Source organism: Phalacrocorax aristotelis, chromosome 2 (genome assembly GCF_949628215.1).
Source record: "Phalacrocorax aristotelis chromosome 2, bGulAri2.1, whole genome shotgun sequence".
NCBI classification, from domain to species: Eukaryota; Metazoa; Chordata; class Aves; order Suliformes; family Phalacrocoracidae; genus Phalacrocorax; species Phalacrocorax aristotelis.
In genome coordinates, this window is record NC_134277.1 from 112,171,321 (window position 1) to 112,198,345 (window position 27,025).

A 27,025-nucleotide genomic window follows, 5' to 3' on the forward strand; every position below is an offset into this window, starting at 1 on the left:
TCTAAGTCAAATTTCTTAATTTTTATTAAATTCAAAAACTGCAGGAAAAAAAATCACAAATTTCTAAGTACAAAGAAAAACAAATCAGCTAAAATAAAATGGTTGTCAAGTTAAAACTCATTTTCCGTAATTTTCCCTTCCTTGCTATTGCCCACAGTACCATCAGAAATCCTACAAGTGCTTTAGAAATTTATTTTATCTTACCAATATGATAGCAAACTGTAAGTTTACTATGTAAAAAAGCAAGCTGTTTAGGCACAAGGTGGCAGAAGACATAAGCACAAATATCAACCATGCTTCCTTAATTTGTCAGTTCAAATCCAGGTGTGCTAAAGACCTGCATGGTATTGTATTCAGAATGCCAGAGCTTACTCTGTGAAATAAGGGCTCCTTTTTTTTTTAAATGTTAACAGTTTGTTGTGTTGTTTTTCCTTCCATAAAACAGAGAGAAGCTGCTTAAGTCAGTGGTATACCTTACTGGTCAGTGCCAGTGTTCTGGCTAAAAGAGTGGCAAAATTGACCAAATGGGTTCCAGCACCAGAGAATGAGAAGTAGAGAAGCTGTAGTGTGAAAAAGACTGGTTCATACTTGTGTTGCCAGAGTAATTCATAGTCTAGCAACCACCTGCTAAGACAGCATGACAAGCAGTCACATGCTATTTGAAGATATCAGCTGGGCTAGGTCATCAGCTGCTCTCCCAACAGAGCAGTGACCAAGGTGAACAACTAACACCTGCTGCTCTAACTGCACCTAAAGGAACTGTCAAACTGAAAATTAAATCATAACAAAATTTAAAAAACTGTTGTTCCATATTCCAGATTCTACCTTTTCCCCATCGTTTGATACTTGCCATTCTAAGAACAGGTGCAGTTCCATTGTCATTCATAAATACAAAATTTTATTTGCACTTCATTAGTTTAGAAAGACCACAATGTTTTTCAATACCACAACATTCAGGACACACCAAGTTATTCAAATATGTAACTACTGATTTACCACAGCTAAACTAAACAGTGCATTTTAATAAAAGATATACCAAAGATATAATTCACAAATTCATTATCAGACAAAAACCTAACACAGTATTTGCTTGATGGGAATAATTTCCACCATTAGGAAAGAAAATAATTTTACCTTGGGTTCCCTTCCCCCCAACCCTACAGATGTCCAGACAAATACACATATATATTCCTTAACACAGGAAAATGTATCTTCTCAATTTTTTTTAAAAAAAGAATTTGTCTAGGACAGCAGCATTGCTTTTTATACCTTCTTTTAGGGCTCGAATATAATTTCATTCTTTTATTGAAACTCAATGATTCTTGCAACCAAGTTTATGCTTATGCAGAAAATTATATACGGTATTTCAGAGTGCAATCTTAGATCTGCACCGGGTGTGATGTCTTGGTACACAAAGAAAGGGTGCAGCATTAAACAAAATAAATAAAAGACTGCCAAAAATTAAACTTAGCTTTTCAATAAATCCAGTCAGCAGAGGATGCTACAGCCAAAAATGTTTTCACCACATTAAACGGAAACATAATGCTGTTTATGGAAGCTTTGTACATACAAGTCCTCTGTTTTTAAAAAATTTGTCTTTAAAATAGTTAGCAAAGCACCATATACTTATCTTCATACCAGAAGAGCTTCTGCCTGCCTGTTTATAATAACAAGAACTATTACAACATTTATGTCAAGAATAGGTATAGATTTAATTTCTCCTCCTCCTCAACTGGAAGCGTGGTAAACCTCCACCGACTGTACAGTATTTATAACACTGGGGCAATGAATGAAACATCATTGTGAGGGAGAGGGGTAATAATTAAATGTTATAGCTGAATCCTACATAGGATTGCATATTTGCATATTTACAAGTTAGTGTGTAGCTCTGACTCGAATAACAAAGTGCAACAAGGAACTGCCAAATGATTGTAGTGCAGAGTAGTACAGGTACTTTCTTGACCCTCCCACTCCTATTTTTCACTCTGTATGGAGTAACAAGTCAACAGCAACGGACATGTGGCCTTGGAGGAGGCAGTTCTGGTGGGATTTCTGGCTCTGGTTGCAGGGACAGGATACTGTTGGACAACTCATTTCTTATAACATCCAGTGGCATCTTAAAAAAAGAAAAATCACCTGTAAACAGTCATCCGCACAGAACTCAGCACAAAGCGCTCGTTTCAAGAGTTCACTCTCACCCAAAGCCTCAATTAAGGATCTTTTGGTTGTTATTAGTGAACTATGTTTCAGTAAGTAGTGTTAAGAATTTCTTTCAGAAAAAACTTAGTGCACATTTTTGAAATAAAGTAACTTCCTAAACCACTTACAACAGCGCTGCCCACAAATGAAAGCGGGCAAGTGTACAGTCAGCTGCTGATATATAGTGAAGTTACAGGAAAGAGAAGTATAGCAAATAGGAGCAGACATCTACAAATTCAACAGCAGTATTTATTAACTGAGGTGTTCAGCAGGGTCTGTGAACTACACCACACCCACTACGTATTGAGCAAAAATTTCATCTGACTCCGCACTCACCCTCTGCGTCCTGCCAACAAGTACCTGCAGTCATTATTTAAACATTGACCATTTATGTGGTCAGAGGAACTACCTCCTGCATATTTTACCTTTTTCAGAATGTCATCAACAAGTTTTAGAAATATTTCATCCACATTAAAATTATCCTTGGCACTTGCTTCACAGAACCGCATCCCAGTTATTTGCTGTGCAAACTGATGGAAGAGAAAATAAAATAACCACGTGAAGATTCATACCAACAGCAACAAACAGCAAATACACACTCCTCATAAAACTTTTAAAAAACCCCACAACTTTCCCCAAATCTATGACTGAAGTCTAATTCAATTAATAATCCCGAATCCCCAAGGTACAGCAAATATTGGCACATATAGTTAATTTTCACTTAAAATTGCTTTACTGGAAAAGTATGCTGCATTTTCCAGACCTAAGTCTGAGAAATTCATGTCTTCAGTTGACATGGATTGCGGCAGACTGCCAAAAAGATCTTTTCAGACAAGTTAATCTCAACCTAATTATTAAAATGCAGAAAAGAGAAGTACAGATGTAAGACAGCTTTGACTCTTTAACAGAAAAATGCTTTACTTCCAAATGCATGATGGACAGCTGAAGGAAAACGTACGTCCATACTGATAGTGTCCTGATCAAAACGGTGCTATGAGTGTTATGCGAAAACCTATTCTCTTGTCAGGCTCCTTACCACTTTTGGAGTTGGAAGAGAACAAAAGAAACACGAAAACGAAGGTGAGCTAAGTAATCAAGCGAGGCTGTTGCCTGGCCTAAAATACTACTAAAAAGCAAGTGTCTGGAGGGAGGCTCACAGTCCTGAGTAGATATATTCCCATTTGTGATTCAAGTCTTCACTATATCCTCTTTCAGAGCCCAAAAAGGAGTATCCCCAGCACTACTGTATATTGTAAGCCAACTTGTAGTTTACTCTTTCTTTAGATCAAACACATACTGCTCCAGCAGGAACATGTATAACTGCACACTCTATAGAAGTAAACACCACATGGATTTTGAAAGACCACGACCGCTTTCAATATGCTCCTGAGGTCTAACAGTCTGAGAAAGAGTAGCCATGGACCATCAGCAGCAGTGCCGCAGCAGTTTTGCTTCTAACAGTAACTAAGAATTTGGTTAGACCTGTTCTTACCTTTTCTCCCTGCTGTCGAGTAATCTCTCGATCAACTTCACAGTCCAGTTTATTTCCAACTAATAGAAGCTCTGCATCTTCTGAAGCATACTGCAATTAAAGCATTTTTAATTAACTATATCTAGAAATATAAGATTTTGTAATGCAAACATATTTACAAAGGGCAATTCCTCTACTAAATAAGGAACCACACCTACGCAGTTTATAAACATTCTTCCCAAACATTATTTCAAAAATTTTCAACTTCAATTTTTAAATTCCATTTTTAAATCATGACTTGAGAACTAGTTGTTCTAGTTTATCTAAGAATGAACATAATGACCTTATTTCAGAGACAGGAAATAAAACTTTTTCCTCTCCCCAATGCAAAGGTAAATAAGTAATGTTACAGATTTCCACTGACACTTCTAACTGGGACAATTCTAGTTCAAGGAAGGAGGAATGGACAACCATTTTGCAACAAAATCACATTAATGTTAAATACTAGCTAAAGGAATCCAGTGAAAGTTAGTTGGTATTATTTTAATAATCCTGTATCAATGCCGTTAGAAGTCTTACAGAATACCTTTGAGGGAAAAAAAATAGCTTCTTAAAAAATATGGAATAAGCAAATACTTAAGGCCTACCTTATCAATCATTTTCATCCATTTTGGTAAATCATCAAATGTTTCCTTCTTGGTGATATCATACACCAAAATAATTCCCTTGGCACTTCTGTAATAAGCTGAGGTAATGCTGTTGAATCTCTCCTGACCTGCTGTGTCCCTAAGAAGCAGCAGCAAACATTGGCACAAATATTTCACCAATTTGCAAAGTACACAATAACTTTGTTCACATTTTAATAAACACACCCCCACACTCATTAGACACTCTGTATCAAACATTTCTTTCTATATGTGTGAATTTCAGGCAAAAAAATGGAGCAGTACTTTCAATCATACAAAAACCTTTTATCAGGACTATTTATCCCATATGAACTTCACCAAGAAAGGCCAAACTGTTCTACATGTGTGTGAGAATGAAACTGTACAATGAAAACGTACCAGCAGCTGAAGCTGGTTTTGTGTCGTTGGGGTTTGGTTGTTTTACTTTTTTTAACAGCCCTGAAAAAATGAGAAGAAAAAAAAAAGATACATGCTTGTCAAACACAGCTGGACACCCAACTACAAAGTGAGCAATGCACTCACTGATCATTATGATTGGAGCTTTCAGAGCCTTTTTAGACCAACCACAGTGATTCAGCCATGGTCCTAAAACTAGTGCAGAAGCTACTGGCAGAAGTGAATGAAAACAGTGAGCAACCACTATATGGTATGGCTTTTGAAAGCAGATACCTGCCTTTCACGCTTACATCTACTATTCTGAGGTGTTCAAACAAGATTTCCATTCCCACCTTCAACACTGTAAGTATTTCAGACAGGGTGCATCTACACTGGAGACTGTTTTCCAGCAATGACACCATGTTGCCCAGATTAGCTATGGCTTATACTCCAACATAAATGAGACAGAAGGGTTATTTTTTACTGAACCATGAAAACCTGTGAACTGCTTTTAATCATATCATCGAGCCTGCTTATGAAACATTTTTGGCAGTTATACTAAAAAAATAGCTGGTGTATACCCTAAGTCTTAAAATGTGACTGGTATCACAACTGGAACATGGGTTATATGGTGCTCCAAAGTGATCAAGCGTTTGCTGCTTGAGTTCAGCCCCCAGAGTTAATGGATAATTTTGAAATTTCACTGTTAGAGCAAGTCAAAAGATGGACCAAAATTAAGAGTGGATGGGGTAAAATATGTGTGTGTGTTGGGACTCAAAAGTTCAAATGGAACTCTCTTCAACAGTCACATTTTAGACAACAGGAGGAGGAGAAGGATGAATTTGGGAATGAGATTAACAATGGAGACCTGAAACACTTGTTACCAAAAAAAAAAGTCATGTTCACAAAATGCCACATCAATTGTCCTGAAGAATTAGTTCTTTTGAAGTCTATGTGCAACAAGCAGTAGAAGAAACTACCACAAAACTGTCTTGCTCTTCACAAAATCTTTAAAAATTGCAACTAAGCAAGTTTAAAAGTGAAGTACTTAACTTTCTCCTGAAGTTGCCACAAGGGTACTTGACAGCAACAAATCTTTGCTAGCGATTTCACAAAGTAAAGCAGCGTCTACTAGAAAAAGATTTGAAACCTCTGCTTCACAGCCTGTGGAAAACAATTGACTAATACTTAACTGCAAGCCAATGGCATTGCAGAATGGGGCAGAAGAGAACAAATTCCTATTGCACCTGTTTTTATTTGTATTCAAATCCCATTCTCTACTCAGAACTTCAGAATTACATCCATACAAACCTTTGGGACCCTAAAGACGGGGAAAACAGGTAGCCTGTTTCAATAAGGTCAAGCCCTAGTAGTATTTCAGATCAGTTTTAGATGGTTAATTGGTTGCTTTCTTATCACTAATGAGGCATTTTTATTAAAGTTATACAAGTTCTGGCAGCTGAAATTACATATATAAGTATTACTCAGAGCAAGTAACTCTTTCTCTTCCGTTACTTCTTCGCTATGGTCAGATTTCTTTTTTGAAAGGTCCTTTGGACATTCACTCCATGAAAAATTTAAAAATTATAGTATGAACCGTTGATTTTCCACATATGGATAACATTGCTTTAGTGCTTTTGAACAGACTTCTCAGAATTATGACCTTGTAGAGCAGCCCCTGCCATCTGGTGCTAATTCAGCCTACAGATCAAGTGTAACAAGGATGGGATCCCTTTAGTTCCATCATTCTGAGCAGACCTAAATAGATGGCAGGTGGAAGGGCTTACCTAATGTGGAAGAACGCATCAATTCTAGCTCTGGCCAGAATAATGGAAAAAGTTGCCTTTTTTTTTTCTCTGCCTGGTCTTCCCGCCCCTTCTCTGTGCCCCTACTGGAACACAGAAATAAAGGGGCTATTTCAGAGTCAGCTGGCTGTGCCTTCAGGTAGTGCTAAGGACCTTTAGCAACTCCACCACAGAGACGCTACCAGGACACCAGATCACTCAGTTCATACATTAGAAAAATAGAGGGCAAATACACACACTAATGTTCGACTACCCTCCCTGAAGACAGTCATCAACACACTGGATAAGCCATGGGGTAGGTGATGGAGCCAACTACACAACATCACACTCTACCACTCCAGCTATCTCCAACTCCACACTTCCCCTAGTCTGCTCAGTGCTGCATCTCCAAGTCTACCTGGTACTATCAGCCTCTCCTCACCCCACAACATCCTCAGGCTCTTTAGAAGTTTATAGTGTTACCAGGCTGCTGCTCCTCTTGGCTGCTGTACCCTCAGGTCCTGCACTCCCCTTTGAGGAGGTGGTCATTCACCCAAATATCACACAACTTGTGGTCCACCTTGCTGGCTGAGACACACCACATGCTGTGGTGAGTTTAAAACACCCATGGACAGCCTGGCTGCCCACTACATATGTTAAATGGCCAGATGGCCACTGACTGACACCCGCTAGTCACGCTAATTACAGTGGATTATGGCTACCTATCTTTGCCTTGCTTTAAGTCATTGACTGCCCCACACTTCTCACAATCAATCAATACCTCTACTGCTGCAGCAAGTTTAAAGGAAATCAATCAAGAGGTGTCTGATTGTAAGCATGATATTCTAGTCCTTGTTTCCTTCAAAAAGTGGAAGAAAATAAGCTGAATATGTGGTCTCTAACATTACATTCACATTGCACTAGCCTTCAAGTAGTAAGGTGAAAACCAGAAGCCTAGTTCTGCAGTAAGTAAATTTAGAATGCAACCCCAAGCTACCTAAGCTGCAGTTTGAGAAGCGTATCAAGTTGATCTTCCACATGGAAAATCTAATCTTCTACCAGGTGCTATCTTATATTTCATTAAAGTGTGCAGTAAATTCTTCCAGTATTGAGGAAAAAATGACAACCCCTAATGCAGAGCTAATATGAAAAGCATATCCAACTTAAAGTGCCTTCCTTTCATGTGCGGTGTGCTGAAGCAATTAAGTTTGTTATACTATCTTCATCGATGTATTGCACTCCTGCAGCTGGAGTATTTTAGTAAGGATAGCTATTGAAGCACTAGTGGAAAGCTAGAAGAAGAGACGAGCATTATTTAACTGGACTAACAGTACGCAACTTCAGGAATTTTGTAAGTGATACTAAGTGTTGGTAGTTCTTGATTTGCTCTGGTCAAAATCAACATAATAGAGTAAGTCAGTTCAATTTAATTCAAACTCCAGAAGTCCAAATAATAAATTACTATAACTTGATCAATGATTTCGCATCACTGAAAAAAATATAACAGGTCACTCCTTTTTTAATGTTAAAGCAGTTTTCTTGATTTTTTTTTTAAAGAAATTGTTCTAAGGAATAAACACTGGTATTTCTAAACTGTAATCAGAAACATACAGCATATGACTCCTTGACCATCTATAATCTGCAGTAATAAAACCCCACTGCTTGACTCAGTTTTTCTGCTTCCAAACAGAAACTAGACATCACTCCAAAAATACAAACACTACACCAAACAAAAGCAAATAAAAAAGCCACACAAAGGCCATTTTCAAGTGTTGACGTGTCATATTCTCACTATTTCAGACTGCATAAAACACAATACAAACACAGTTGAACTTAATTAAAATAGGTTCGGATAATTTTTGTTTTACATAAATGTTCTCTGTGTCTGTCTAAAACAGTTGCTTGAAACAAACACATAGACTCAACTGTCTTTGTTAAATGAATTTTTTTATGAGTGGTGGTGTGAAGTGGCAAGAGAAAGGAAAATATTTTTAAACAATAAATAAAAATTTAATGCTAATTTAACACTTTCACATGTTCTGTGCTTTTATGGAACCTACAGGCAGTATTTTCTAAAGTGTTATTCAGTCGTTTCGAGAGGTTAATACTACTTGTCAAGCTGAGCTTTTTGCTCCCATAAAAACCACAAATGTATTTAAAATCTTTTATTACATGAAATAATTTATTTCAGAGGTACTGAACAGAAGGAACTACACTCTTATATTTCAGGACAGGTGATCTTTTCCTCAGACTACCCCTCGCCCCAGAGATTTTCCAAGACAACAGCGGTGCATCAGAAAACGCTGAGCTGGCAGAATGTGAACTTTCTATGAGAAAGCACCAATTTGAACAACCTTCAGAAACAAATCAGACTGTTTTCTTGCCAGGTCACTGGCTTCTCTGGGCATTAAACCTGCAGAGATACTGGAGGGCCGCTTTGGCTCCCCAGCAGGGAACTGGGCACTACAGTTCCCACTAACTAGGATCTTTCAGAGAGGAAGCCAGAAGTGACTGCTGCTTGTGTCAGCCCACGTCACTCGGGTAAGAGGGCACAGTCAGACGCCCTGCTGTCCCGCCAAGCAACTCCCAGCGCACCTATGCTTCAAAGCATGAAAGCAGGGTTCCTATTATTTGGTCTAGTTTTCAAGCTTTGAAAAGCACTGATTCACTGATGTTCAGATTCGTTTGGACACTTTTGCTATCCAGTGCTTCTGGTTATGTCACCCCACGGCCTGAGCTGCGTGCATGCATCACTTCTCACAGAATGTACAAGCTTGTTTCAGCCAAGAACTGCAACGCAGCAGCACATTTACTGTGTCTACTACTTCTGGCACTGCTAGTGTTCCGGGTGGCACAGAGAAGACTGACACTACTCTGTGTCCTCAGTGCTGCTCTACCATTTCATAATCTAAGGAGCAGGAGGCTGTTTCCTGACTGAAAGTCAAGGCAATAGGGGAAGAGGGTGAGGTAGCAGGGAACAGATAGGAACAGGTAAGCTAAAGGTGAGAGCAGACGCCTCTCTCATCCTTAGCGCACACTATCCCATTGTGAAAGGAATACGGGAGACAAGCCCAATTTGTATACTACTCTATTAACACTCTACTAACAGCAGCAGGTGTGAAAGCTGCTTTCAAAAGGATGTCTTGCACACCTAATTGCTTGATATATTCAATATAGTACTGCTGGTTTTTTATAAATTCAAATGGCAGAGCTCTGCAGAGAACACTCTGCTGATAGAGTGGTCAGTGGAGAGACAGGTCAACTCACCATAAAAATACTAGAGTTAAACTTTTTTTTAAATCTGTTCTTGTTTGATTTTTGATGTAGAATCATCAAATGACAAAAAAAAAATCAGACTTTGATGCTTTGAAAAGTAGCCTTAGTCATTTTAAGAAATCAGATAAGCATGAACTTTAGAAACGGTCTGTTCAGTGAGTAAAACAGTTTTCAGTAGTAAAGTTACTGTAATCATTGCACGTAAGACTACCACGAAGTATGATGCAACCATAACTCTGTCTCTTTGTAGGTCTGAAAGACTGAGTTAGGATCAGCCACGCAACTTAAGTGTGCATTTCTAAAATTCCAAGTGTTTGACTTGGTAAATTGCCTTCCTCTTTTAATCTAACAATTGAAGGTACAGTAAGGAGCTGAGGGAGCTGGGGTTGTTTAGCCTGGAGAAGAGGAGGCTGAGGGGAGACCTTATTGCTCTCTGCAACTGCCTGGAAGGAGGCTGTAGTGAGGTGGGTGCTGGCCTCTTCTCCCAAGTAACAAGTGACACGATGAGAGAAACCAGCCTCTAGTTGTGCCAGGGGAGGTTTAGATTGGATATTAGGAAAAGCTTCTACACCAAAAGGGTCATCAAGCACTGGAAGAGGCTGCCCAGGGAAGTGGTTGAGTCACCATCCCCAGAGGTATTTAAAAGACGTGTAGATATGGTGCTTAGGGACATGGTTTAGTGGTGGACTTGGCAGCGTTGGGTTTACAATTCGACTTGATCTTAAGGGTCTTTTCCAACCTAAATGATTCTACGATTCTGTGATTTTATGATAATAAGAGCTTTTAAGTAGGCCCAACAACATACACAACATAATTCAGGATAAATTAGCGAAAGGAGGGCTCACCTAATTGCTTTTCTAAAAGATTAGAAGTACGCCAAGACAGTTCTAAGGATCAAGTACAAGAACAGTATTTTAACAGCTACTATTGGAAAGAAAGCGTCACTTATGAGCTGGAGGTTGTTTTCATGGATTTTATCATATTTTAAAATATTATCTCTTTATGTTGTTTTTTCTCCACCATTTTAGCAGGGCTTCACACAGGTGTAATGGTCACATTTTAGCAACCTATCAATTTTTAGTTTTAAAAGTTTCCTATATCCTACTAGCATATTCTCAATATGTGGAAAATAATGGTTTAAACATCTCTTTTCCAACAAAACATCTCTCCTACAAAGCATTCATTCAACATGAAGAAATTGTTTGATAATCTTAGCACATTTCATAGCAAGAATTCATATCAGGTGTACAGTTGCATCTCTATATCAGAAGTTTTTGTTACCTCTGTCAGCTCCAGCAGACCCTGGCTAACAATTGCTGGCTCAACTGCCAGCCTTGCGGTCATAGGTTTCCAAACAGGGACAGATGATGGATGAAGACATGCCACTAACATTCAAGTGTTAGGCAACTGATGATACCAAAGATGAAGCAGCAGTTAACTCAGAGGGAAGCAAGACAGACACATGGTGTGACAAACAGAGTTGATGGTGACCTGCCAAGAGGAGTTAGTAATCTGAATTCACTGCATCCATGTAGTTAAGAAGGAGAAACCACCAGAATATCCCAAAAGTGTAACAAGTATATTTAGAGCTTCCACTCCCCCCCGTGGATTGTTAGCAGCTTTAACAGTTTAACTACAATGCCAATTATGCATCAGGCACTGTTAATAAACCAAAGCTAAGCTTCTATATAGTAGTATATAAGATTAACGTATAGAACATAGCTGGTTTATTCTCTCATAACAATGTTTACGTATTGTACTACTCTGCAAAACAAAGGAGCCCTTAAGCTCAATAATTTCTAAACAATAAAATCTGTATTAATCATTGGCACAGAGAATCATTATCAGGAGATATGTAATCTACTCCAGAAAGCAAAAGCTTAGCTCAGACTTTGAGCTTTCTGTAGTAGGACTTCAGTACCAGTTAGCACACAGAGCCTTATTTCCATAGGCTCGTTTTACTTCTCAGTGCTGTTTAGAGTGAATATAATTTACTTAGTCTTGAATGCCCTTCCCTTTAAAGTTATTTAATATAGTGCCAAAGAAACAGCACTGCCTATACCAAGTTTTAGAAAAACAGTTTAAAAATTACTTCACAGTTGTTTTATTAATTGCTGTTACAATGAAGGCCAGTTTTAAACAGTACAGAAAATAAAAAACCAAAATGTACTTTCTCTATTGTCTATTTAACAGTCACCTTTCGTTCTTTGTAGAACTCCTACTTCTTGTGTAGGTGGTATCACTCTTCTAGGAAAAGGGGCTTGAGACCTCTGTGATGCATTAGCATTTCAGTAATTACATTCATGTCCTATTTCTAACTTTCTCTCTCCTTTTCCTCCTTTGCCCTTACAAAATCTAAGAGCTATTTGGTTTTGCTTAAGTCTTGTGGGAATGGAGGAGAGGAGGAATAGGGTAAGAGCTAAACCAGCTTATAACAGTTAATAATATTAGACAAGCATATTAATTCATGCTAGAACATAAAAATTAAAACATACTGCTGGTTGCATGTTTGTTTTACTTACCAGATTTGTAATCTAATTTTCTTTCCTCTTAGCTCTACTGTTTTGATTTTAAAATCAACACCTATAAATAAAATACAGTAAACAGAAAAGGAGGAATAAGAAGCAAAACTAATGAGGGTGTAATTATTATGTTTTTTATAGTTTCTTTTTTTATATCAACTTGTAACACTCTGAACAAGCAGAAGGGCTTGCACCACTCTGGGTCACCTCAGGAACATCATGGGGATTTGACAACTGCTATACGGCCTGTGAGCCATCCCACTTGGCAGCATCACAACATAAACCTTCCGCTTTGTGCAACACTTCCAGCAGCAGGTAAACCCAACATAACAGTATAACAACAGGCACAGCATGTTTGCTTCTCCCCTATTCACCTTGACTGTCAAGGACAAGCCTGCTCTAGTTCCAACTGGCAGAGACTCCTGGATGCAGAGAGCGAAACCAATCCCTCTGCATCAGTTTGGCTGCCTGGGAAGTGGGAGCAATACACATCTGATTTCCAGGCTGGATACTTAGCATCTGTGAACCACTTTAGTATAAGTGCTGAAATTGTGGTTGGTTTATGAAGAAGTTGGTCAGCACTGTCATTCTTAATTCCTGAAAATATTTATTAGCGAACTCCTTAGATTTAGAGAGGATATTTGACTTTTAAAATTTCTTTTATACCTGTATGGTACTTTTACCCATCATCTCAAAATTCCAGCCACATCTTGAATGCATGCTAAATATCAAAGATACGACCATGAAGACCTTGTTATGTAGAAAGATTTTACTTCAATAAGAAAAAAATAATAATGCTGGCAATCCACACGTAAGACATACCTTGGTCAAACAATACCTAGACACAAAAGATTACCACCTCGACTACAAGACTATTTCAGAGTATAAGTATCCTAGAATATCATAACATTTGTAGATTGTGAACTTATACAAATTTATACTAAAATGAATGAAGAATTTTGCTTCAGTTCTTCATTCTGAACACCATACCTCCTAACAGGGCTAAATCAAAAAGGGGGAAATAAAAAGACAAGAGAACAACGTTCAGACTGGTACACTTAAACTCACATGGAAGTGTCGAAGTATAGTGTGTTGCAAATACTTTTGCTATTTCACATACAATTATATACCAAGGATAGGGATGAAAGTGAAGAGGAGAAAAAGATTTTTATTTTCTCTAGCAAAACCGACACATTTTCCTAACGTCTATCCTTGGTAAAAGCTGAGTGTCCCTGCTGACATTGTTAGAGTCAAGACTGGATTGTAACTTTGACAGAAAGGACTGAACTTGGCCCTTATGCAAAGCTTTTCAAAACTCCTGAAAATTTAGGTAGGGAAAAAAAAAAGGTGCATTTTTCATCCTGAAAACCAGTTATGCATTGTTGACTTGGCATTTATTTCAAAGTGCTTTTAAAGATAGTTATGTCTGTGAAGTTCTGGCATGAGACAATACAATGGACTAGAGTTTTAAAAAACTAGACATGCTTTACCAATTGAAATGTAAAGGATACATTAAATTCTATTTTTAGTTTGCAAAGCAGGTTGCCACTGTTCAGCTAGACTAAATAAATGGAAGGATCACTGATCTTCAATCTCCTAATGAAAAATCCCTTCAAACAGCTTGCAGTTGCACAGTACATAGTGATGAAAGTACTGGTTATGACCACAACATTTGTCCTCCTTCTGCATGTCTTAGAAGTGTCTAGCACACTTATTCACCAATTCTTGGAGAGCTATTCAGGACATGTGATGCTTATACTTCATTTATCAAAATGTATCCCATTCAAACCCCAGCAGGGGTCTTAGGCAATACAGGAGCTAAAGCGTTAAACTGATTTGGACTATACAGTCTACAATTTTAATGGCAATTTTCAAGTATTCATATGCAAATTGAGAAAAATATTAGAATTATTAAAATTGCAGAGGAGTTATTAATCTTAACTTTAAGAAATATTTTTCTACACTTTTGAAAAACCACCATCTGTGTTAGTGCAAAAGCAGAAGAAAGTGAAATGATCCAGCTATGCTCTACCATCCAAAATGTGGGAAATAATTCTTGTAATTACTGCTTCTCTATTAGTAAGATTTTTAAAAAAGAAACACATATCCATTTCTACTGTTAAAAGCCTTTTTTTCTATACAAATGCACTTAAACTATAAAATGCAATTGTCTTAATGGTCACAGCTTTGTCTACAACAAGACAGCAACTTTACTTGCTAAGGAGGTAATCAGTATTAACTGAAATGGCTTCAAACCTCTCCCTCCCTCAAGGAAGTTTGAATATAACTGCCCACACATCTCAACCACAGTTCCCAATCCTGCCATTATCTTATACACAACATACAATACAATTCAACTGAGAACTCGGTTAAAAAAAAAAACAAAACACACAAAAAAAGACCAAAAAAAACCCCCCTTGCTTTTCTCTCCCACAGAAACATAAATAGCAAAAAGAACCTATGATGCTCATACAGATGGATATACTTGTCTTCGGCTAACAATTATACTTGTAAAGGAGCTTGATCTGAGCACAGAGAGAATACAGCTCTGCTGTGTAAAGAAAAAGTCCTATTGTCACACAAAAAAAAGAAATCTAAACCACCTCCAATCCAAAACCGTGTATTAAAAACCATCACAGGAATTTCATGTAAGTTTCACCAAGTCCATCAACAAAATATTTCTATTTTTACAGAAGTGGTTTATACACCACTGTTTTACACAAACCAAGGAACAAAAAGGTTTTGTTGTATTTTTTAAAAGGAAAAAAAATGAACTATGGAGAGAAAATCAAACTGTTCTAATAAAGCAAGTTTTCAGCTCAGGACTTCCTGGGACTAGCAGGCACAACATATGAATGAAATGCAATAGAAAAAAGCCTACATATTAAAGAGGTGGCTTCAAAATAAACATGTCAACAGCATTCTTATTTCAAAGCCAGATCTTTCTATTAATCATCTTAAAAGCCATACCATGAAACATTCCCCTACTGTTAGTTTTGTTAATTTGTTCATTTTGCAACAAACAATGCAAACCAGTAACGGTTTTGGAAAAGCAGATTCTTCTACAGAACTGTTTGAATCATTAACACTTAAGTCAGACAGCTTGCCAGAACTAAGCAAAGGTTGCTCAACCGCTTTTTATAATTAGTAATGCTCTGCAAGCATCAACACAATACCAGAAGCTTCATGTCTGCCAATATTGAAGAAAAAAATCTGGCAACTTTCCTTTTGCGCATGAAGAAACAAATTCCTAGGCCTGTCAAGTTTCATTACCATGTTTCACCATAGACCTACCAGAGGTAGCGCTTTCAGTTTACATAGGAATTAGTAAGGTAATTAAAACAACACCACAATAATTTGTTTTCCACTTCAATTTGAAATATCAAGTTAAGAAAAAGTTCAATGGAACAGATTATTTAGCTTGATTAATGTCAATTAAAATATCTAAGTGCAAAGTTTTGCTATCCATACAATTACTGCAGCTATTAAAAACAGGAGGAAAAACTGGTAATATTCTCTGAAAGTCAATCAGGAAACAAACACTTTCCACTACTGGAGATAAATACTTATTAGTCACAAATGACACTGAGAGTTGGACATCTGCGCCTTTCCATTCACGCATGCTAAGCCAGTCCTATATGCTCTTTATATTTGCAGTTGTAGAACAGAAGATTCAGACCAACTGCTGAAAACTCCCTTCTTCAGCAAAATAACTGCTAACGGTTCTTTTACGCATCTCCATTCCGCACAGAACGGAGAAGGTATTAAGCCTGCTCTTAGAATATGTTTGTTTTTTTAAAGAAGTGCTTTGTAATGCTACAGTGTTAATGCCAGCAATATTTGATAAATTCTTCAAAATTCTTACTCAAACAAACACTTGATATACAGTTGCTCTAAGATGTGTGTTTCTCAGTCTCGTGAAACTGAATTCTAAGACCTGTTAAGTACAGGCAAATCGCCAGAATTTTTTTTCAAGTTTCACGCTCTCTGTAACGATACTGGTAGTCCTTGCACAGTTCCTACTCCCTTAAGGCAGATCCCAAACCACAACTAACACCCAAGTTTAATAAACTCGTGCATTTGTTCGGTGTTCAATCCCGCCAGAGGCTGCTCCAGTCTTGGAGCCGCACCAACAGGGGTGTGCTTGAACGTGTGCACTGACGAGACAGGGCTTACTAGCCCTGGCATAACACTGTACTAGCACAGCTACACCAACACGTTCCTCACTGTTTGCCTCCAGTTATGGCAGGTATCCCCTAAAAGGATGTCAACAACAGCTAACACACACAAGCCACTTAAGCTCCTCGTGTCCTTAATTATGCAAATAGAACCAAGGTCATGGTTTTATTTATAGTTCAATAAAATAGAGGTATCAATAATTACTGTTGACAACTGCATTAAAACTGAACAACGCATCTTATAAAAGAAAGGATTTTAAAAGGCTCTCTTTAGCTGCTACAACACCGGCAAACTATTGCGGGTTTGCATGCTACCTCTTTGCACATTAAATGCCTGCTGGCTAATTTGTTGTCAACGAATAACCAAACGAACACATGCCAGGGGAGCCAAGGAGTGCACGTGCTTATGATAACGCTGAAGTGTGCCCTTTGCCAGGTCACATCCCAAAATGCTTACCACAGTCTCTGCTCCCATTAAAAAGTGAGCCTCCTCTCCACGCATCAGGCTTGCATGATGCCTTCAGTTTTCCTAAAATTATGATTACACTCACACCATCAGTAAATCTGGGCCACCACCTCTCTTTTTATTAAAGGTGTGAGTTTTGACCACCATTTTCCTCTGGAAGGGCCTTTTTCAGGCATCCAAGCAGACGTCCCATACACATATAAGAACTAACAAAAAAGGCACAAAAACACAGATCTCAGCCTCTGGTCTGAGTTTCTGATTTTCTATCTATTAAGCATTTCAAAGTATACTGATTCAGCTTGCCCTACCACTTAAAACTGCAAATGAGCTGCTGCCCTCTCCCTGAAGATATGTCAGATAAGGCATTAAGCAGCACCTTATGTGGGTATGTAAGGTAAGATTGTAAGTAAAGGATTTTCAAAGTTTTAGACAAATTTAAGATTAATTTATACAAATTTAAAATGTTATTAAAAATTATATAAAGCACACTGTTTTTGTTAAGAGTACATTAACTTTAGATTAAAAATATGCTTCATGCAAATGAGAACATCTATTACAAGATGCGCTCAGGTGAAACTACACTTTTTCCAGGGAAAATAAAGGACTAGTAGAATGAAAGAGAATAGAAGGGTTTTTTCTGAAGTATATTAAACACACAGCTAAGCAAACTGTCTGCACTCCTTTCAAAAATAAGCAGCCCTAGAAGAAAGAGAACAGACACTCAAAATAGAAGCGCACTAATGAAGTTCTAGATAAGGGCAAGTCAGTGAGGATGACTTATCTTGTCACCGAACAAAACTTGAGACTGTTCCAAACTTGAGACTGAAATCCAATAAAAATGAAGTCCAGGACAGATTAGAATGTGTTAATTTCTCGCCTCGAACGGTAACTAAAAGTTAACTACTGAAGCACAAACAAACACACAGCTGGGTCTAGCCTCTCTCTTTAAAGCTAAAAGAATTTGTTTAGAAATAAAACAAATAGTGAAGAAACTTCTTACTATGCATTTTGCATTTAGGTTTTAAATTTTTTTTTCTTTTCCCTAAGCAGCAGAAAAAGGAAGTGGAAACTGTTCTGCTTAACGCACACAGAGTGACATTTAGGAGGCCAAGATTTCCTGGTAACAAAGTTAAAGGAGGACCTGGGAAAACAGATGCAAATAGAACACTCCCTCCCCCGACCCCTCCCAACTAAAATCAATTCCAATAGATTAAATTTTCAGAGCCCTATTAGTGTTTTGCATCAAAGCAATTCAATCAGTGAAAAATAATCAGATCATGTTTAAAGAAACACAATCAGTTTAAAAATTCAGAGGTTGCATACTAATTAACTATTAGAACAGACATATAATTCAGAGACTACAACAGTTTATTTCATTTGGACATCTGACAGCGTTACACAGACAAATTTTCTTACTTCTTGCTACAACTGATGACTGAGGTCACATGTTTCCTGAGGTGAGAACTGGCTTTGTTAGTCCTGGTCTGTAACTAAATATAATACAATACTTAAACCTATCGAGAAACTACTGAAGTCGATGAAAAGATGCTCAATAGCTTTGATACTGATTTCTACCATCTTGTTTGGGGGGGAAACAAGCAACAACAAAAGGTGCACGGAGAAGAGAGAGAAAGGTTACAAAAACTGTTTCAGGAAAAAAAAAAAACTAAAACAAGTTCAAAAAACCATCATATATTATTTTAATTGAAGCTGTAGGACATGCAGTTAATTTTAAAACACACTAAAGAAGAAATATCTCTTTCAGACTACATGTTATAAATTTAAAGATTTTGAAAAGGGATTTGGAAGCATTGTTAGTCAGATATGAGCCAGTTCGGGTATTATTTTAGATGCAGGTAAAGTACGTTGTCCATAAAGCTTCAGCATATAATTCTAGAAATGATTAACATGCAGACACTTGAGACTGCTCGCCTAAAATAAAAATCCACCCATATCTCAACTGGCAACAGTTCTACAGACCAGAATGAAAACAGAAACAACAACAGGAAAAGAAAAAAAATATTTGGTAATATACATGCAGTGATTAAATTTAATTATAATGAGCTTTTAGGAAACTGTCAGTGATTTTTGAGTGTCCAATATACAGCTTCTAAACATCTCAGATGCTTGGTACTTCCCAACTCAATGAGAATGGAGGAAGTTATAATTTCTTTACCTTCTTGTGGACAGTAAAATTATAAAGCTTTCCACAAAATGTAGGCTTTTGACACTATTTACAGTACTAAGTTCAAAGCATGCACCAAAATACTGATAAACAGAATGAGGTGGAAGGGGAGCATGGAAGGAGTAAGACTCTCTGTGCCTTCTTGAATAAGGCTTGTTTTCAAAACTTCTGATTGCAGAACAGGAAAACATAGTGAGCTACTGGTCTATAACTACTTGACCTGAAAAGAAAAATGAATGTGAAGAAAAATTAAACTTCTCTGATGAACAGCACTACGCAGACTTTAAAAAGGCAGAACCTATTTCAAAATGAGACCGTATTTAGCATTTCATTTTTGGTATCAAGTTTCCCACTCCTTGGGATATCAGAAGAAATAAGTTATAAAAGTGTTGCTGTATGCTGTTAAATAGCTGCAATGTTAACCACTGGCAATATTAATCCTCCTTGTTTAAGGACAGCCTAGTGAAGACAGTTTACAAAGATTTCAGGACTTTTGCCTGTCTCTTCCATTGTATGGTTGAGCTAAAACCACGATTATTCTGCATAGCTCATGCACTATTTCCATCAAACAAACATTTAAGCTCACAACTCCCAGAAAGAAATAAGAAAGTCCATAACTGAGAATCATATGGCCCTATTTATTTTTTTGCTTCTGACAAGCTCAGCTGTTCACAGCTGAGACTGAGTTTGACAGCTGCATTCCGCTCTCCTTGCAAACTAAACTCCACATTAGACACCATTCAAGCGGCCTCTTCATTTTGCCTGTTGTTCTACTTGCATATTCTCATATATGTACTGGCTAGGGACTACAAGGTACTCTGACAGCTCCGTAGTGTTGATGTAACCCAGTACCCGAATATTTCTATCGGCTGAAGTTAACATCTAGTTTACAAATTAAGAAAATGAAGTCAATTTCAAATTTACTCTTCTCCACACCCTCTTGGTAATTAAAAATTCCATACCTCCCCAAAACCCTACTCCCGAAACCTGATAATTTGTATCATCTACCTATGTTTTCCTATTTTAAAATATAGTTTTGTTACCTTATGAGGACTCAAAAAATTACGCACCGCAAACAATTGCTGACTACACCAAATGCTGTAAAATACGCTTAGCTGACACATCTGAGGCAAACAATGACTTGCCAGGTGCTTTCAGTTGCTGTAGTCTCTAGCGTCAATTACAGGTGACAGCATTGCTCCTAAAGGTGAAAGGCAGCTTCCAGGGAACACAGGCTTCTGTTGCAAAGTTGCATTTCCTAAACTTATAGTTACAGAGCTGAAGACAAACAAGGCAGGTTCATACATGCTCCCTAATTATCTTAAGGTTTTGTGTAAGACAGAATTGTTTTCTGTGCGAGTTTCCAGCCTCCTGCTCTCCTCTGTTTGTAGCTTGTGAAGTAATTGCAGCACACCATTAAAGAGAGATTTATTTACACTACTCTGCACTACCCAAAAAGCCAATATATAAGAACAGATATGTATTAACACCCTGGACGTGCAAAGATAAGAAGGGTCAGTTCTCACAGAAATACCTGTAACCGATCAGAACTTTCTTCCTTTTTTTTTTGTACAACAGCAAAAACTTCTTAGTCTGAGTACAGAGCTGATCTTGGGCATAAAGCAAAGACATCTTACCACTACTTTGTCATGATGTCCTACAGCAAGGGACAATTATTTCTACCTTTCTTCCCTCTTCCCACCCCAACTAAGTTTTCAGTGCCATCTTATGGAAGGGAAAAAAACCACCCAAACTGTGAAGAAAAATTAAAATGAATCATACTTGTCAGAAAGAGCCCACAGGCACATACAACAAGTATAGCAAAAAGATAAATGGTGTTCTGGTTGATGCAGGCTGTTTTCCTGAACAGTTTATGTAGATTATTCTTCATCTCAGATTACATCAAATTGCTAAGCTTGTTTTCAAAACATAATTTTTACTATGACTTGCTGAAAAACTATTTTTCAAGTTTTTAGTAAGCCACATACTGCTTTCACAGTGCTTGTAAGAATAAATACTGACCAGGTAACTAAAAAACTCAAAAACAACTTAAAGGGGAGTTTTGCAAAATGACCAGTTGATACTTTTAAAAGTATCAGCTTATTAATTTTAAGTTAATATAATGTAAAATGACAAGGTTATGGGAACAAAACTTAACATTTATATTGTTAGTCCACATTTTTTAAGGATAAAGAGAATGAAGAAAGGGTTTGAATTGTGACAGAAACCCCAAACATACGTATACATAGTAATAATTATATATTTATATATTTGTGTCACATGTGTATACATATTAAAACCAGAAGCTGCTTTACTTAAGATTGCTCTGATAAAAGATAAACCTAAAGTTTTCAACATCATTATTATTTGATGGACGTTAGGCATTTTGCACGGACGCAGGTATTTTAAAAAGAATTGATAGGAAATAGGCTGCTTGGAAGAAAAATCTACAGAGCTCCATAAACCTAATGAGTTCCCAACTTACATACCATTTCACACTAACATCAAAGTAAAGGGAAACAAGCTCAAAGAGCATTTTTGTGAAGTCAAAGGCATCTTGCACTGCAGTGCATTTGTATGCCACTGGTCTGGATCCCACTGGCTACAATTAGTCCAGAAGAGATCACAGGTCACAACATTCCCATCCTGATCCACAACAGAACTTCCCATTGCAAACTTAGCTGAGTAGCTCTACCTGTGATTTTGCTTGTAAACCAGGACTGAAGGAATCTTTAGTGTTTACTACAAGCGGTATTATTGTTTCCTTCGAATAGCTGCTAAAAGGAGCCAGCGATGCACGAGGCACCCAAACTGGTCTGATATTATCAAGGGCAAGGCCGCTTTCCTTGGATGCTTTCAGACCTGGTGGAAGAGAGCTGAAGAATAGGAACAGGCCTCAGAAACTTTGCATACTAAGCCAGCACGTAGAAGAAAAGCTGAGGAGCTCAACTTGGTTTGAGAGAGCAGGAGAGTCAGCTGCCCGAGGGGTGAGTCAGTGCAGGGCCTCAGGTTTGGGTGAGCAGGAACCTCAGGTTCAGGAATTAAAACCCAGAGAGAAGCGTAAAGTCTGCAGCAAAATTAGATGGACAGGAAATACTGCTGAGTACAGGAATTTCGCAGACCTGTCATGGAAGAAAAAAACAGCAGAGAGATTGGGAATGAGCTAAGATTTGCTGGATGCAGGTAGGACAGACAACCGTGAGACTGAGCAGTAGTTGGACAGACACTGGGAACAGAAGAGAGGCCTTTGACTATTAAATAAAGGGACTCTGATGAAAAAGAGGATGAGATAGCACCATTTTTAAAAATTAGTATATAAATTTCAACACCACCACTGTGGAGATCTGAATTAAGAATTATTTCTTTTGGGATAAGAACTACTTGGCTGGGGGGGGAGGAAGAGAGGGGAAGAAGCAAAGGCAAGCACTCTTCCTTCACCACCCATCTTTGAATCTTCTCACAAATGTGGTAATGAGTATTTATCCACTACCTTTGGAAACATCATCCTTTTCCATGCCGAATTGGCACACTACTTTTTAATTGCCAAGAGTCTGAAAAACCTCCAAGCCATAGTTTTGGATTCTTCTCCTGTGTCAATAATGCAGGTGCATGTATATTTATATTTGTTGACAAAGCTAATATGGTACCAATATTACCCTAGCACAAGCATTATTCCGTTATAGAAAAGAAGTTACCTCAACTACTCTGGATTTAACACTGGCATGAAGACAGTAATTTTACATCATTGCAGATACAGAGGAACATTTCTAAAAACAATTTCTTTGCCCAAACAAGTAATAAAAGTAAGTTATAACCTAATAGTAAGAACAACTATTCAGATCTAGGACATAAAATAGTAAACAGCAACATCTATTCCTCATCTGACAAACACATGCAAAAAATCAGTAAATATTTGAGCATATTGAGTATTCTTAGTACTATGTAAATAGCAGAACAAGTAGACACAATATTCTATGCAACTAATTTAATGCCCAAAATAAATACATCAAAAAGAATTTTAGATCAACAGCACATCGTGTGCCGTTATGAATAATGTGCTGAAACCTGCCAAGCTATTTCTGAACACTTTCAAAGAACTTCAGTATTTGGAGATGAGACTCAAGACATGCTGATGTGTTTTTATTACAGAATTTACTTTACCAATCTGGCAACGTAGTCCTCTTAAATTAGCTTTAAAATATTTTATCTTTTATTAACTAAATCAGCTCCTCCCCTTTTCAGCAGAAACACTCCACCTTTCAGTGACGTGGCCTTATTATCCTAAAGAGGCCTCAGGGCCAGGAGACAGCCAAAGGTTTTGGACATTTGCGGTTCTTCCACTATTGGAGAAGATCTCCAAGCAGCCCGTACACTTCTGTACAAAAGGTTAAGGTGTTAAATGTTGTCCTGTTTTGCCAGTACTTCCACTGGTTTAGTATAAAAACATCAATGTAAGGTTGAGACCATTAATATCAAGGTAAGGGAGTAAATACATATTTTAGCAATCCATTCAAAATTCAGCTTTGCTAATATAAGGTAGATATAGCAACTTTTAGTCATTCGTTTGGTTACACAGCCTTTTAAAATTTAATCTCAAGGTGTACTCAGTTTACATAACTTCCTCTGAAATTGGATCAGTCATAGGGTTTTCAATGTTTCAAAACATATTCTCCACTTGTGAGTCTTGAAAATCACTGCAGTAAGCTGTGACAAAGAGCAAGCTTTATGATTTCAACTGCGTATCAAAGTCGGACCTCAGGTCATTTTGGAGTGTGGGTTATTGTCAATCTACGTGAAATGTAAATAGCAGAAGTTACTTTTTCTTACTCCACAGTGCAAAAAAGCAGGGTGCAAGCTGACTGTGAAAAGCTCTTTCATTTAGCAAAGGATCTGGGGGAAATCTCAACAGCTCTCAAGTTTAGTGAGAGCACCTTGAAAGAATGACATTACTATCAAGCCTTTCTACATGTATTTTGGCACAAGTTGATTTCCCTATGCTGCTTTATGTCGGCACACTTTGTACATCAAACATTACGTAATCCTCTGTCTAGCAACACACCACCATTTATTTCCTGTTTCTTTTGTTACAGAAAGAAGCTTCTCCACTTCAATCACTGTCTCAGTTATCTAGCAAATCAGTTTTGCTTACAAGGCACCAGACTGGAAGTCTGGACTGGGACGTAGAGTACCTCCTCTCACTTCTCAAGATTCACATCAGGAAACTAACCCCAGTTACAGAGAGCAGCCCAGCCCTGAAGGAGCCCTTAATGTAGGTCAACCCAAAGAAGATGCATGCGTGTTCAAAACAATATATAGACCTGGAGAGTTTGTAAAGAACACATTCCACTAATAGTTCTATTTCCTCAACCCTACCATATATGTAATTAAATCTATCCATCTATAGAAGCCATCAGCATTTCTTTGTTACAACACATCACTTGAGGATTGTGCCTCTGATATGCTTCCACTGCCTTTCTAACTTCTAAGAGTTTAAGTTACCAACTTTAAAAGTATCAACACTAACAGTACTAATCTGCACTACTGGATTTGGATTTTCAGAGGACCTAGGAAAGAATGAAACAACTGATAAAATACACATTAAAATTAAAGTAAGAGTAACCGTGTATTATTTTGTCATGGGAAGGTAACTTTGGATAGTAATAATTCAGTTTCTAAAAGGCAATACAATCACTTTCCATCAGATGCTATGTTTCTTCACATTCCAAGCTACAATTAAGCTAGGCAGACATATTTTCCAATGACACAGACTTAACAACCGCCTTGCTGCAATATTTAAAGAGTTCAACTCCAAGGATCAGACTATAATGACAACGCAGCCTAAATAGCTTGTTTTCTTCCCTTCACACGTTTGTGCATTAGAAGACAGCAGGCACTCAATTACCTCCAAGACTCGCACAGATGACTAAACCATGAATAAGACAGCATACTACAGAACTGGGAGGTTGCTCCCCAGGTAGCTGTGTGAGGAGCAAAGCACGTAGTGTGCTCCAAGGGCAGTCTTCAAGAAATCCAACATTAATTTCCTCAGATCTAACATCAGGGAGAGTTTATTGATGAAGGCATAACAGCAACCTGCAGTTAACCAGCCTGTGGTCTGGGGCAGTAGTTGCAGTCCCATTGACTACGCTGAACACACACTGTGCAACCTTTTAACTCCTGAAATAGTTCTGTCTCCCTACACGAAACGCCTAAAACTTGTGCACAACATCCCGCTTTACCAACCATCCCTCTTTTTTTTGTTGTTGTTTTAAGCTGCGTTGCTTGCTGTTAGTACGACTGAAACAGGATACCCAACACCTTCTCAAAACTTGCAAGGGTACCTGGGGCCTCCGCGATCTTTCCATCAAGTGCTGGGAAGTCTGACACCAAGGGCCCCCTCGTCACAACCCCCGTGACCTCCCCACGGGGAAGCAGCACTCGCCTCCCGCGGCCGAGCGACCCACCCGGGGCGGCGCGGCGCGGCCCGGCTCCGCCAGGCGGGCGGCGGGCCGGGGCCGGGGCCGGGGCCCACCACGCCCCCGAGAGGGGCGAACGCCTGGGGACGGCGTGCGGGCAGCGGCACCGCGCTGGGGAAAAGGCGGCCGCGTCTCCCGGGCCGGGGACTCCCCCCCCTCCCCCGGGCCGGGGCGGTCGCGGCCGGCGGGCTCCCTTACCCACGGTGGACTTGCAGGCCTCGCAGAAGGTGTCGTCGGTGAAGCGCTCCATGAGGCTGGTCTTGCCCACCCCCCGCGACCCGATGATGATCACCTGCAGCTTAAAGTCGGCCGGGCGCGGCGGCTGCTTCCTGCGGCGGGACTGCCCACCGGAGAGCGCCGGCGACCCCCCCGCCGAGCCCGCCCCGAGGTCCAGCCCGCCGCCCCCCACCCTGCGCTGCGGCAGCCCCGAGCCCGGCTCCATCAGCGACGCATGCGGCGGCGCCGCGCTCTCCCTCCCGCCCGCCCGCCCCGCCGCGCTCCCGCCCGCCCCGCCACCGGCGCCGACCACTGCGAGGCAGGGGAGGAGGGGGGCAGCGAGGACGAGTCGCGGCCGCGGCCCGGCCCGAGGGGAACGGGAACAGCAACACCAACAGGAACGGGAACTGCGCCGCCGCCGCCGCCACCACCGCAGCCTCCGCCGCCGGCGGGAGCGGCGCGCCCAACCCCGCGCCCGGCCGCGCAGCGCCCTCTACAGCGCCGGAGCCGCGGCCCCGCGCCGCAGTGCCGGGGGCGGGGAACGGCCGCCCGCCCCGCCCCGCCCCGCCGTTCCCCCAGGCTTAGGGCCGGCCGGGGCGCCGCGCCGCCTGCGAGCGCCCCGGCGGCGAGGCGAGGCGAGGCGAGGCGAGGAGGGGTGAGGCAGGAGCGCCGGGGGTCCGCCCGGAGCGGGGCCGGCGCCGCCTTGCCTCGGCCTCTCTCACTGAGGTGATGGCGGAGATCACTGAGGTGATGCCCCCGGTGCCAGCCCTCCCTGCCGGGGCGGTGGGCTCTGCCCCGAATTTGATCTACGGGTAGGTGCAGTGTCCCTCTGAGCGTCAGACGTGAGGGCAGCCAGAGCTCATGGATACTTGAGAAAAGTTGGTCCCGTTTTCTAGATTCTCACTGCTGTTTGTAAGCTAAGGAAATCTGACAAGAGAACATCAAATCGGGCTTTATACTTAGGGAACCACTGCCGAACAAGAATTATTTTCTCAAGAGTTAGTTTTCTTGAAGAAATTAGGCAGTTTGACACTAAGGCTATGTTGTCAAGAACAAAAACAACAAAAAAGAACTAGAACTCGTTTAACATTTTTCTTAATTGTCACTAATTTTTATCACCAGAAATATTGGCCATTCTTCAAACAAGTAGAATGGTGTAAGCCTTAAAAAAAAAGTATCAAATCAATCCCA

The 27,025-nt window shown here is 39.6% G+C and overlaps 1 protein-coding gene across 1 annotated transcript; it reads right to left on the reverse strand.

Annotated features, from left to right (window-relative positions):
• On the reverse strand, positions 1 to 26,310 carry RAB12 (RAB12, member RAS oncogene family). Its single transcript, XM_075084703.1, has 6 exons — positions 25,817 to 26,310; positions 12,314 to 12,374; positions 4,318 to 4,456; positions 3,692 to 3,781; positions 2,625 to 2,729; positions 1 to 2,116 (listed from the first exon to the last, which is right to left on the reverse strand). The coding sequence occupies exons 1-6, from the start codon at positions 26,058 to 26,060 to the stop codon at positions 2,003 to 2,005; spliced, it is 753 nt and encodes a 250-aa protein (XP_074940804.1). The 5' UTR covers positions 26,061 to 26,310; the 3' UTR covers positions 1 to 2,002.
• Positions 26,311 to 27,025: the final 715 nt, after the last annotated feature.

Coding starts and splice junctions, on each gene's coding strand:
- RAB12 (XM_075084703.1), bottom strand. CDS start 26,060: ATGGAGCCGGGCTCGGGGCTGCCGCAGCGCAGGGTGGGGGGCGGCGGG. Junction 12,375..25,816: donor GGCCTGCAAGTCCACCGTGG/GTAAGGGAGCCC, acceptor TTTTATTTATAG/GTGTTGATTTTAAAATCAAA. Junction 4,457..12,313: donor AAAATTAGATTACAAATCTG/GTAAGTAAAACA, acceptor GCTGCTTCTTAG/GGACACAGCAGGTCAGGAGA.